General features: G+C 39.2%; 1 protein-coding gene across 1 annotated transcript in view; it reads left to right on the forward strand.

Moving 5' to 3' along the window:
- LOC123762248 (5-oxoprolinase) overlaps window positions 1-13,804 on the forward strand; it is a 51,844-nt gene that overhangs the window by 20,605 nt on the left and 17,435 nt on the right. The window contains exons 10-15 of the mRNA XM_045748643.2: window positions 123-324; window positions 6,461-6,686; window positions 7,024-7,162; window positions 7,365-7,497; window positions 10,132-10,276; window positions 11,772-11,919. Coding sequence (XP_045604599.1) covers window positions 123-324; window positions 6,461-6,686; window positions 7,024-7,162; window positions 7,365-7,497; window positions 10,132-10,276; window positions 11,772-11,919 — 993 coding nt within the window. The remainder of the gene's footprint in view (window positions 1-122; window positions 325-6,460; window positions 6,687-7,023; window positions 7,163-7,364; window positions 7,498-10,131; window positions 10,277-11,771; window positions 11,920-13,804) is intronic.

Genomic DNA, 13,804 nt, shown 5'->3' on the forward strand with positions numbered 1-13,804 from the left:
AATAGATAGAAGGCATTTAAATTTGCTTATTTACAAAAGTAATGGGGGATAGGGCTAGTTGTTTGTATATTTCTAGATAATTATTTTAAAGTTAAAGCAGTGCACTGTGTGTCTAATCTCAGGCAAAGGGACATGACACATCACATCACGTGCTAGCTGTATTTGGCGGAGCTGGTGGCCAGCATGCGTGTGCTGTGGCACGAGCACTGGGAATGCAGACTGTAATGATCCACAAATATGCTGGGATTCTTTCAGCATATGGGATGGCTCTTGCAGATGTAGTACATGAAATACAAGAACCATGTTCTAAAACCTATGAATCAGGTAGGATCATGTTCATTAGTTAATTACCCTACTTGTGTTTACCTTTCTCTTTCAGTAATCAAATTTAGTACATGTTTACTCACAGATACAGTTATAAATTTTTCCATATTCTAAAGTATCCAAAGTACATTTCATTCACCTTGGCTGTATGGACCCCACGTGTGTGAGGCTGATCCTCTATTGACTGGGCTATGAGCAGTCTTGATATTTATTTCCATGGAAGTGTGGATGACAATTTTTATCTAAAGTACATGTAGTTACTGATAAATGCCCAAACATATTTCAGGTAAACATATTTCTGATTCCTTTTTTTATATGTGGTGTGAAGTTGTGTTTATGCTTATCTTACTACAATATCTGTGCACTGTTTGGACCAGACTTCAAAATTTTTTTTAGTACCAAAATTTGTTTTTAAGGCTTACCAAATAATGTGACAAAGGGAAGGCTCTATACAAATACGGCTACCAGTAGACTAGACTACCAGTGAAATAAAATAGTTTAGGATTGTAATAAAATAGATAGGAATACATGTGATGTTGAAGACATGGGAAAATTACGCAAAATACATAGATTTCACAAATGTGTTTAAAGAAACTAGCTGAACAAAGACACTGAAGATATAAAAAATGGAGATATAGATTGAGTGGCCTAGATTCAGTAGTAGGCTGATGATAATCTCGTGTACAGTATGTACTGTATTTTGGGTCTTGTATTATAGTTAACTTTGTTCTCGACTTGCAATCGGGGCTCCCGAGTTCAATTCCTGTGCGGGACAGAAATAGTTGGGTATCTTTCCTTTCACCTAATGCTTCTGTTTACCTATCAGTAAATAGGTACTGTACTTGAAGTTGGACAATTGTTGTAGGGTTGCATCTCTAAGTCAGTAGTTTTGCTTTGGGGGGGACCTCGATACAAGCATAAGGTGTGTATATACAGTATATATACACGGGCTTCCTGCCCCTGACAAAATGAATTACCGGGTATGTCTACCTGCTCATTCACATTGGTAAAATGCAACAGGTGTATATGCATATGAAGATTTGTTATCTTGCTATAATTTTGTAAACGTTGAGGATGATCACACTTTAAGGGATAAATGAGGTTGCTGGCTCCCTCAGCTCTTTTAGGGTTACTAGTTCTACCATCCGGTGGTGGACGGTGTAGCTGCTCATTACTTATTCAGAATTAGTGCAATGAAGGTGAACACTGGTATTGCAAGGAAAAGTAATTATCACTAAGTGGTGTTGAGAGGATTGTTTGTTCTTTTCTCTTATAGCACGTAGTCACTCGATGATAGTGAGACACACACCATGGTCCCTGCCCTAACTATGTTATAATTTGAAGATGTGTCACAGTAATGTGGCTGAAGATATGATGACCAGACCACACACCAGAAAATGAAGAGACGATGATGTTTCGGTTCGTTCTGGACCATTATCAAGTCGATTGTGATAGTGGTCACAATTGACTAGATAATGGTCCAGGACAGATCGAAATGTTGTCGTCTCCATCTTCTGGTGTGTGGATTGGTCATCATACATTATAATTTATGTTGGGGGACAGGCACAAATATGCGAGTACACGCACTCGCACACACGTGAAGATGCAGTGCTCTTGAAAAATAGGTGAGATAACAGGAAGTGCTAAGGGAAGTGAAAAATCGGATGAGAAAAAGTTGCCCTAGTGTTTACAGTGCAGAGAAGAACATTCAAGATGGCCACTGGCAAGGGGAAAAACAAAACAGAGCTTGATTTTGAGGGATTCAATGAAGAAAGCATTGATATTAGCAGTCTACATAACAAGTTGGTAAATTTAGATACTATAGTGAACTCTCATGTAGAAATAATTAGTAAATTGAAAGAAAGTAATGACCATTTGAATAGCAAAGTTTTATGTCTTGAGGGTTTAGTGAAAGACTTGCGCAAGGATAAGAATCAATTGGAAACAAATTGCAAAGCCATGGAAGAAGAAAATAAACTCTTAAAAATAGCTTTGGAAGAAGTTAAAGTAAATTTAAACATAAATGACTACAATAGGTTAGGCAAGGAAATTCAACAGGAGAAACAGCTTTTGTCAGCACAGATGGAGGAAGTTACACAGGGAATAGAACAGTGCAAGAAAGATATGCAACTCACTTATGCACAAGTGGCCAAGGAGAAGGAAAAAATAGAAGAAGCAGTAAAGGAAGTCAAACACTGCAGCAACCAAGATAAAACAAACATTAGGCTAGAAGTGAGGAAAGAATTGGCATCTAACCCGAAGTTGGTGCAAAACACAGTTGATCGGAGTAAGTCCCTGATCATTTTTGGCTGCAAAGAAAAGGCGATAACATCTAGGTCAGAAAGAGCTGTAGAAGAAGCTAAAGTAGTAGATAAAATTGTTGGCCTCGTGGAAGGTCTTACAAACAGAGAGAATGTGTGCGACTACAGGAGAATAGGCAGGTACGTAAAAGGGAAAGATCGACCTTTGAGGATCACCCTAAACGGTGCCAAACAGATGGAAGAAGTACTAAGGAATGCTAGAAAATTGCAAAGGGATGAGGATGGGAAAGGGTGGTCGTTAAGACGAGATCTTTCAAAAGAAGATAGAGAGAAGCTGAAACTGAACCTCGCCGAGGCAAAACATTTAAATGAGAGCAGGAATGAAGAAGAAATAAATTCTTTTTTCTACAAAGTGATAGGGGTAGGCAAACCAGTAAAGTGGTACATAAAGGCAAACCAACAAAATCAATAGAGAGAGGGGGAGTGAAGAATAAGGAGAGGGGGAACAAGTTCCTGAAGATTGCATACACCAACATAGATGGAGTGAGATCGAAGATACTGGAGTTAAGTGATGTAATACAGCTGCAGACACCAGACATTGTTGCACTCACGGAGACAAAACTTGAAGATGTAATTTTAAATGAGGTCATATTCCCAAGGGGCTACTCAATTTGGAGACGGGACAGAAAAATTAGGAAAGGCGGTGGCGTTGCTGTGCTGGTAAAAGAACACCTAAAGGTGAAGGAAATAATGACTGCCAATCCACAAGAAGTTGACATAATAGCACTAGAGATCTGCTATGAGGATGATAAACTAATGATGATAAATGCATATAGTCCACCGCCAAGCAGCACATGGTCAAAGGAGGAGCTAGATAGTAAACGTGAAGGTCTTATAACAATAATGAGAGAGATTATAGCGAGAGCGGATAACGATAGATCACGACTGTTGATAGTCGGTGACTTCAACTTGAAATCCATAGACTGGGAAGCATATGAAGCTAAAACAGAAGATTTTTGGACCTGTAAATTTGTAGACCTCATCCTGGAAACATTCTTGTATCAACATGTTAAACAAGCTACGAGGATGAGGGAAGGGGACGTTCCCTCCATGCTAGATTTGATATTTACCAGGAAGGAGGAAGAGATATTTGACATTCAGTACCTTCCTCCCTTGGGTAAAAGTGACCATGTCTTTTTGGGAATAAAGTATGCAATGCGTTATAAGCTGGAAGAAAATAAGGAGGTTGAAGCAGTTGAAAAACCAGACTTCAGGAGAGGACATTATGGTGACCTTAGAAATTTTTTTAGTGAGTATAATTGGACAGACTTGATGCTAGGCAAGGAAGTGAATGAGATGTATGGCAAGTTTTGTGAAATATATGATAAAGGCACAAAAAAAATTTATACCAAAACAGAGATGCAGAACTAGGAAACAGGATTGGTTCAATAGAAATTGCGAGAGGGCTAGAGACCGAAAGACACAAAAATGGAATCAATACAGGAAGAGGCCGAACCCCCAAACATACCAGCGATACAAAGATGCGAGAAACAACTACACGGCAGTGAGGAGAGAGGCAGAAAGAAATTTTGAAAAAGGGATTGCGGACAAATGTAAAACAGAACCAGGTCTATTCTATAAATTCATAAACAACAAATTGCAGGTAAAGGATAATATTCAGAGGTTGAAAATGGGAAATAGATTCACGGAAGATGAAAAGGAAATGTGTGAAACACTAAACGAAAAGTTCCAAAGTGTGTTTGTACAAAATGAAATCTTTAGGGAACCAGATACAATAAGAATTCCAGAGAACAACATAGAACACATAGAGGTGTCTAGAGACGAAGTGGAAAAAATGCTCAAGGAGCTCGGTAAGAACAAAGCAGCTGGCCCAGATGGCGTTTCACCATGGGTTCTGAGAGAATGTGCATCTGAGCTCAGCATTCCACTTCACCTGATCTTTCAGGCATCCCTGTGTACAGGAATCGTAGCAGACGGGTGGAAACAGGCTAACATAGTTCCAATCTACAAAAGTGGCAGCAGGGAAGACCCCCTCAATTATAGACCTGTATCATTGACAAGTGTAATAGTGAAAGTATTGGAAAAACTAATCAAAACTAAATGGGTAGAACACCTAGAGAGAAATGATATAATATCAGACAGACAGTATGGTTTTCGATCTGGAAGATCCTGTGTATCGAATTTACTCAGTTTCTATGATCGAGCCACAGAGATATTACAGGAAAGAGATGGTTGGGTTGACTGCATCTATCTGGACCTAAAAAAGGCTTTCGACAGAGTTCCACATAAGAGGTTGTTCTGGAAACTGGAAAATATTGGAGGGGTGACAGGTAAGCTTCTATCATGGATGAAAAATTTTCTGACTGATAGAAAAATGAGGGCAGTAATCAGAGGCAATGTATCAGAATGGAGAAATGTCACAAGTGGAGTACCACAGGGTTCAGTTCTTGCACCAGTGATGTTTATTGTGTACATAAATGATCTACCAGTTGGTATACAGAATTATATGAACATGTTTGCTGATGATGCTAAGATAATAGGAAGGATAAGAAATTTAGATGACTGTCATGCCCTTCAAGAAGACCTGGACAAAATAAGTATATGGAGCACCACTTGGCAAATGGAATTTAATGTTAATAAATGTCATGTTATGGAATGTGGAATAGGAGAACATAGACCCCACACAACCTATATATTATGTGAGAAATCTTTAAAGAATTCTGATAAAGAAAGAGATCTAGGAGTGGTTCTAGATAGAAAACTATCACCTGAGGACCACATAAAGAATATTGTGCAAGGAGCCTATGCTATGCTTTCTAACTTCAGAATTGCATTTAAATACATGGATGGCGATATACTAAAGAAATTGTTCATGACTTTTGTTAGGCCAAAGCTAGAATATGCAGCTGTTGTGTGGTGCCCATATCTTAAGAAGCACATCAACAAACTGGAAAAGGTGCAAAGACATGCTACTAAGTGGCTCCCAGAACTGAAGGGCAAGAGCTACGAGGAGAGGTTAGAAGCATTAAATATGCCAAAACTAGAAGACAGAAGAAAAAGAGGTGATATGATCACTACATACAAAATAGTTACAGGAATTGATAAAATCGACAGGGAAGACTTCCTGAGACCTGGAATTTCAAGAACAAGAGGTCATAGATTTAAACTAGCTAAACACAGATGCCGAAGAAATATAAGAAAATTCACCTTCGCAAATAGAGTGGTAGACGGTTGGAACAAGTTAAGTGAGAAGGTGGTGGAGGCCAAGACCGTCAGTAGTTTCAAAGCATTATATGACAAAGAGTGCTGGGAAGACGGGACACCACGAGCGTAGCTCTCATCCTGTAACTACACTTAGGTAATTACACTTAGGTAATTACACACTCAAACAGTATATATTCTTAAGATTTATATTGAGGTATCCCTAAGGTCAAACTACTGACCTCCAGGATGCAACCCTACAACAGTTGACTAATTCTCAGGTATGTATATACTGCTAGGTGAACAGAGGCATTAGATAAAAAAAAATTTGCCCAACCATTTGTGTCCCGCCCGCGATTTGAATTGAGGATTACTGATTGTGTAAAAAGCGAACCCAACTGAACTTCTGAGACTCGATAAGACCATTTGAATAGTTACTGCCCTCAGAGTGCGGAAAAGATTGACAGAAGTCTTTTATAGTGTCCTAGGTGCATCAAGACACTGATTAGGGACTCGGAAGTGGTTCCTTTCACTCGATAACTTTTTACTTTGCATTCTTTCCCGAGTTGCATAATTTATCATGGATATACAGTATTTGTCATGCCAGAATTCAACATTATCTAGTAATAATAATTTCCTGACATATTTTCCAGCACACTTCCTTTATCTGGATTCCCGACTTGAAGCATTGGAGAAAGAATGTATTGACTCCCTGAAGATGCAGGGATTTTCTTCCACAAATATTGTTTGTGAAGCATACTTGAATCTTCGTTATCAAGGAACAGATTGCGCACTCATGTGCACAGCTGTAAAAGATGGGCTGATGGGCAAAAATAATGCATGCAGTTATGGTGATTTCAAAAAGGCTTTTGTAGAAAGGTTAGTATTATATTGTGTGTGTGCAATTACCTAAGTGTAGTTACAGGTTAAGAGGTATGCTGCTTGTGTCTCATCTTCATTATAATCTGTATCATGGTTTTGGCATCCTAGATGCATCAAGACCTTGGATGCTTTTTTGTTGCCCTTAAGTTGTTTCATCCGTCACAACTGTTTTTTTGTTTTTTTAACTGTTGAATTCTAGTATAGCAACAAGTGCTTTATCTTCCATTATTGTGCTCCACAGTACAGTACACATCATATAAACGGAGAAATATAGTCTGTATCTTTTCTGTTTCAATGCAGTACTACATTCATTAACTTTTATTGATTGTTTCAGGTACAAGAGAGAATTTGGTTTCATCATTGATGACAGACAAATAATTGTGGATGATATTCGAGTTCGAGGAATTGGAAAGTCAATGATACAAATAGATGAAAAAGTATCACATGCTGAAGGAGAACCAAAGGTAGAAACTGTAAGTATTTTGTTGCTCTTTGTTTTTTTTTTTGTTGGGGAAACCTTGTGTAGCATTTATATCCCCTTGTCTAGAATTATGAGCATTGATGCTCTTTGGCACTTCATTGTCATCATGTACGAGGTAATGTATGAGGCGTGTACATTTTATTTTAATAGATAATCTTGCAAGTTGTTTAATATACTATATGGTAACTTTACAGGTAACAGGTGTCTTCTTTGAAGATGGCTGGTTAGAGACTAAAGTGTACATGTTGTCATCTTTGGCATTTGGACATACTATAGTTGGACCAGCCATTATCATGGACAAGTTGTCAACTATATTGATTGAGCCAGGTTTGTGCATTTTGTTTACTTTCTCATATATTATATTTAGGTTAATGGTGTGAATTGCCATGTATGAGCACTGGATCCTAGTTAAGTAAAATTAAGAATCATTACATTTTGAGTCTGCTTTGGTGGTTGACTAACATATCCTGTTGCAAATGACTGCTTAGACATATTTTTCAGCTTACATTTCTGACACTGTTCTCTCTGCAAAATCTTCTTATCCATTAGTGGGTGGCATTTTACAGAATCACCCCAAGTTACATTTCTTAAAATACCTGCCAAAGTAAAAGTACAATTGACAAATTTGTCCAAACATTTTTTGTGTAGATTTTGCTGTTGAGGGAGGCAGGTGGCACTTGCATGTACAGTACAGTGGGACTTCAGTTAACTAGCTGACAACTTAGTTTTCTCTGGTTAACTGGCAGTAGAAACAATTTGGTTTTGTATGTGAATTTGCAAGAATAATGTGGGATAAATTAAAGAAAATATTTGTGAGCATATAGAGTAACCGTTTTGGATACTCATTTGAATTAAATACTGTAACACAAAAATAAACTGGCACAAATATTTCTCCATCTTATTAACACTTTCGCCCGGGCATGACGCAGCATTGCGTCATCCGTTAACTGTCGGTAATACCGGGGATGACGCAGCATTGCGTCATCCACTTTAAATAATCGCCAAAAATCGGGGTTTTATCCAATTTTTTGGGGACTGGTTTTAAAATGTGCGCCGATGTCTTCCCATTTTCTTTGTGAAGCCTCGTGGCCCTCAGGTGGCTTGGCACATGCCGTGGGCCCATTGTTTTCGCTCCACTGTTGTGACCAATGTCGCCTCCCCTCGCATCTCAAACGTGTGAACATTTCAGCTATTTTCCGTGGCTATATTTCTTACTGCAGCTTTAGAAACTATCTACCCTTACTCCACGATGGATAGTGATCATGAACAAGGCCCTTCCAGGAAGAAAATTGCGAAAGAAAGGCTTGAAAAGGGAGGGAATTGGTAGTGTAGCTGGAAGGCGTCTGAGCACTCACTCCCGGCTAACGGGTGGCCCTTCTTCAACTCGTCGGCGGTTGGAGCGTGACCAGGTTTTATATTTTATATGCTAATGTTTCTCTAGAGAATTCTATTGCGAACCCATTGAGACCAAAATGAAAGACCTAGGACAAAAATTGAGGTGACCAGAGTGAAAATAGTGAAAACATTTTATCGCGTTTGCGCGCTCCTGGGTAACTCGTTCGCACTTTCTCTGTTTGCTGCGGGTAATTAGCCGGGCTTTTGGAGTTTATATGCATTTAGTGCTGTAGAGAATTCTATTGCGAACACAATGATACCAAATTTAATCTCGTAGGACGAGAATTAAGGTGACAAAGTTGAAGAGAGTATACACTTTTCAGAATTTACGCGCGCTCCCGTGACACCCTGGGTCCCATATCGCACTATTGAGGGGTGGCGTGCGGGGTGAGCGAAAGTGTTAAATATTATTTCTCAAATAATATTACTAATTTTCATAATTTGTATAAATTGAATCCTGTACTGTAAAGTATTCACTGAATGTGACCTATTGCAAGATATTAAAGTCTATGGCACTTTGAGTCAGATGGAGGAAGGTGGAAGTGTGAATTTTGCCCCATTCCCCTTGCCTTGCCAAGTGTTTTCATCACTTGTGTGACATAATAAGGGTCGCCTTTATGCACTCAAGCATTTTAAGATTCATAATTTTTTATTAATTTTGTCTAGTTATGACTGTTCTTGTAAAGCTGAGATTGGTATAAAAATTTGGAGTATGGTGACAGTGCCATGAGTGGTGTTGGGATAAGTACTAACACACACCGGTAGGGCCGGTGGTTGTGTGGACAGCACGCTTGATACGTAGTCAAGTGGACTGGGGCTTGATTCCCGTGGCCAGCAGAAACAAATGGGCAGAGTTTCTTTCACCCTGATGTCCCTGTTACCTAGAAGTAAATAGGTACCTGGGAGTTAGACAGCTGTTACGGGCTGCTTCCTGGGGTGTGTGGGGGGGGGGGAAATAGTAACAGTTGGTTGATTGACAGTTGAGAGGGGGCCAAAAGAACAGAGCTCAACCCCCCACAAGCACAACTAGGTGAATACACATGCAGTTAAAAGTACACATTATTGAACATTCCTGCTGAAAAGTACTGTTATTGTGCTTGTTTTAAATAGGAAATCTCCCAGATTGGCTGTACATACGGACTTGAATGTTGGAGTGGTTTAGAAGTTTAGGCAGAATCTGATGGCAAGAACTGCAATTGGAGATGACCACCACCTTTTGCTTGCTGCTGAGAAGTTTGCTCATAAATTATATATAAATACATAATTACAGCTTCATAGGAATAAAAAAAAACTTAATTGTGGATGTTATCAAGAGGAAATTTTGAAATGTTATGGTTATAAAATGCTACATTACTTACAGGGTAAGTACTTAATTACTATACATTATGCTGATGCCATCCTACACCATGAAAGTTGGAAATGGGGTAATGGTAATTAATATACAGTATATATATATATATATACAGTACACACAAGTTGTATTTTAGCCAAAATATGTGAGCTAATATAATTTAGTAATTATATGTATTTTTTATATATTCTTAAGTGTTATAAATGTGTTTTCAGACTGTGTAGGTCACATCACATCTAAGGGCGATGTACAAATAAAAATTGGAAATTCCCCCAAAAAAGTAATTGGAACCGAGCTTGATGCAATTCAGCTATCAATTTTCTCACATCGATTCATGAGTCTGGCAGAACAAATGGGGAGGTATGAATTATTTCTCTTTTAAAACAATTATTCGAGTGCTAATTTATAATGAGTAATGAGTGCAACCTCTTTCCAGCAAACTGTATGTAACCAGACCTGACACTTTGCAGCCAGTGGTGCCTACATGGTTCATTTGTATGATGTAAATTTTTGTTTAAAGTCAAAAGATAGACAAAATTAATAAAAAAATCGTGAATCTTCAAATGCTTGAGTGCATAAAGGCGATCCTTATTGTGTCACACAAGTGATGAAAATACTTGACAAGGCAAGGGGGATGCCTTGCATATCATACAATGATATGCCTGTTTCTCCAAAAGTTTTACTTGCCTAAGAAAACTGCTTGAAACATGATTGGAGCTACTGAGTATATTAAAAATTACTATTCACACCTCAATATTTCCCACTCTATGGGCTACTTTTAGTGAATGAAATTTTAATTTTTACCTATCATCCTCATTCCAAAGGATATCTGATCAACCAGGCTGTGATTCATGTCAGGTTGCGAGCAGCTGCATCCAACAGCCTGGTTGACCACCCATCAACTATGAGGCCTGGTTAGAGACCAGGCTGTGGGAACATTGATCCCCAGAACCACCGCATGATAAGGTAATCATATAATAGACAGCTACCAGGAGAACCTGACTGTAAAGATATTTCACCCTTTTTGCTAGTATTTTTCAGGATCCAGCTCTTAAATCGTATTTTCTATAGGTTAGGCCATGATCTGAAAACGGATTTTCAGATCATTTTCAAAGGTTGGTGAGCTTTGACTCTGTATCCCAAGCAAATCTGCACATCATCACTGAATTTGTTTTTTTTTAATTTGTTCTGCAAAGCAAGTGGGTTAAAGGTAGCCCGTGACATGTGTAATGCAGTCGAAGACTCTCCAAAGTGAGGTTTGCTGAATCGAGGTTGCATTAAACCATTACTCTTAGCCTTTAATTACTATACAGTTAGATTGCTTGTTTTCTGTAATGTGTTTTATGTTGTATAGTGAGGATGATGTAAAGAATAAATGTGCTACACTTTAAAATAGATATAGCTCCTCATTCTGAAGTTCACATGCATGTTCCAGTTTCATTCCTGGAGACCCCAATGGTCCAAGACCAAGGATTTTGTACAGTGTTTAGTACAATATAATCTTATTTCAAAACGGCTAATCAATATAAAGTAAGTCAGCTTGACATAAAACAAGAGGGAGATGGATATAATATGGTAGAGTGAAGAGTTGTCAGCTGGTGACACAGGGTACAGTTATGTAGATCAATATCTGATATAGGCTCGCAAGCTTCATTTTAAAGGTATTTTTCATTAATGTGATAGGTGGATGGGCTTGCAAGTGGGCAAGCTGGTTGGTAGTAACTTTGGCTGACTTCCAATAATGGGGTATACAAGCTGATAATTGTTGCTGTCATCAACTTGTATTGTTATAGGGTTTAGTGCCAGATCATTCCAATAAAGTTGCAACTTAATACTGTAATCTAACTGTTGCCAGGATTTTGCAAAGAACATCCATTTCAACAAACATCAAAGAACGACTTGACTTCTCGTGTGCATTGTTTGGTCCTGATGGTGGATTGGTGTCCAATGCTCCTCATATTCCAGTTCATTTAGGAGCTATGCAAGAAACTGTACAGTATCAGGTCAGTCATCTTGTCTATCACCACAGTTTCCTTTTTACTACTTAATGAGCTTTCAAGTGTTTCAATATAGTAGCTCGGTACATATGTGTGAATTAGCTTTATACGGTAAAGATGTTAAAGGAATTAACTAAATTTATTAGCATAAATCAACATTTAAAAAATATAAGTAATGAAATAAATTTGTTAGACTAAGGGGATATTTATCAATGTTTAGATAATGATGTAGAATATAATGTAATACTTGTATACTATAATGATATAAATATTGGTGGTGTTTATCTGGTGAGAAGCTGTGATGGGGGCTCTCACAACTATCTTCCTAATCTTGGTGAATACACACTAAAAGCACAAGCAACTCATTTGGTTGTATTTTCCAAGACTTTTGCTTGGAAATTAACACATTTCATTCTTTCACTGTTATAGCTGATCAACCAGGCTGTAATGTATACATCAGGCTACGAGCATCTGCATCCAACAGTCTGGTTGACCAAACCACCAACCAGGAGCCCTGATCAGAGACCTTGTTATAGGGACGTTGATCCTCGGAATCACCACGAGGCCCCCCAAGTCTTGCCCCTTCCTATTTGAGAGTGGAAGTAGTTGAGCCGTCTAGTTCCCGCCATGGTTAGTTTTCTCCTTCACAACCACATGTTTCCTCTATACCTTTCTTTCCCAGGCATTGGATGATGAATTTGGCTCTGCCTCAGAGTTTTCATGGAGGCTCCTGCAGCTGGAGGAAACCTGATTTAAGCCCTTGGATGCCCAAAGATTCTTCTTGGTTGTGTGCTCACAGGAGAGGGGTTCTTTTATCTTTCTGATAGATTCAAGTTCGATTTGACTAACTTTCCCACGGTACATTTCTGTGAACCTTTTGGTCCAGCAGATTCATCTTTCACAAGGGTTCCTCTCTTTCTGAGTCTCTTCTTCAGTCACTTGTGAAGACCTTTTTGTTGTATCTACTGTGGAATTCAGACCCCCAGTTCCATGATGGACCCTGCTTCCTTGGAGTTTGGATCGGCATCACATTTTTGGCTTTGTTGTGATGTTCCAGAATCATCCCGGGTGGCTGACAACCTTCTTTTTACCTTAGGAGCTTGGCAGGGGTACTGTCGTGCCCATCAGTTTGAATGGTGTGAAATGTTAAATGTTCTTCAGGTGTTTGTGGAAGGCCCTCATTATTCCCTGCTTGAGGACTACTTATTTGCTCCTGCTCTCACCAAGGATATAGGTAAGTGGTAGCTTCACATTCAGCTGTCAATGTTGTCTGCTGCCTTGACCACAAAGTCACAGGGCTTGTTTGCTCTTAATGACTGTCATGCACTTTCAGGAGGCCTGTGGCCTTGTGGAGCTTTTTTCTGATCAGCTCTGAGGATGTGGACTTGTTTGGCTTAGTTTCAGGTGTGTATGTTTTGATGTCTGCTGTGGTGGTGGCCTTGCCCAAGATGTTTGTAGTCATTCTTTGAGAGGCAGTAGAGGCATTTAACACAGCTCGCCTCATGTTATGGCAGGCCCTCCTTGCCCACTGTTTAGATTTGGCTTGGTCTTTAGTCCTTTGTCTGCCTACCCTTTTTCACCTTGCCTCTTTGTTCCGTTCAATGATGGCAACTTCCTGCCATTCAGTTCCCAGCTTTTGGCTAATTGGAGTTCTGTTCCTTGTGCTTTAAGGCAGTCTGGTAGGGGTGGAGCCACACCTGCTGTTGCTTGAGGTAGGCCCTCGGGGGTGCCAGATTCTCGGGTTGTTGCACTTCCTGTGGGGTGTACTTATTCTCATTGGTAGTGCTTCTTGTGGTTTGCAATGGCTCTTTCAGAGTTGACCATGACACGAGGGTCAACTTCCCTACGTTACCAACTCTTGGTCCCATGATTCGTGTGCTTTTTAGGTCGT

Source organism: Procambarus clarkii, chromosome 2 (genome assembly GCF_040958095.1).
Source record: "Procambarus clarkii isolate CNS0578487 chromosome 2, FALCON_Pclarkii_2.0, whole genome shotgun sequence".
In the NCBI taxonomy this organism is placed as follows: Eukaryota; Metazoa; Arthropoda; class Malacostraca; order Decapoda; family Cambaridae; genus Procambarus; species Procambarus clarkii.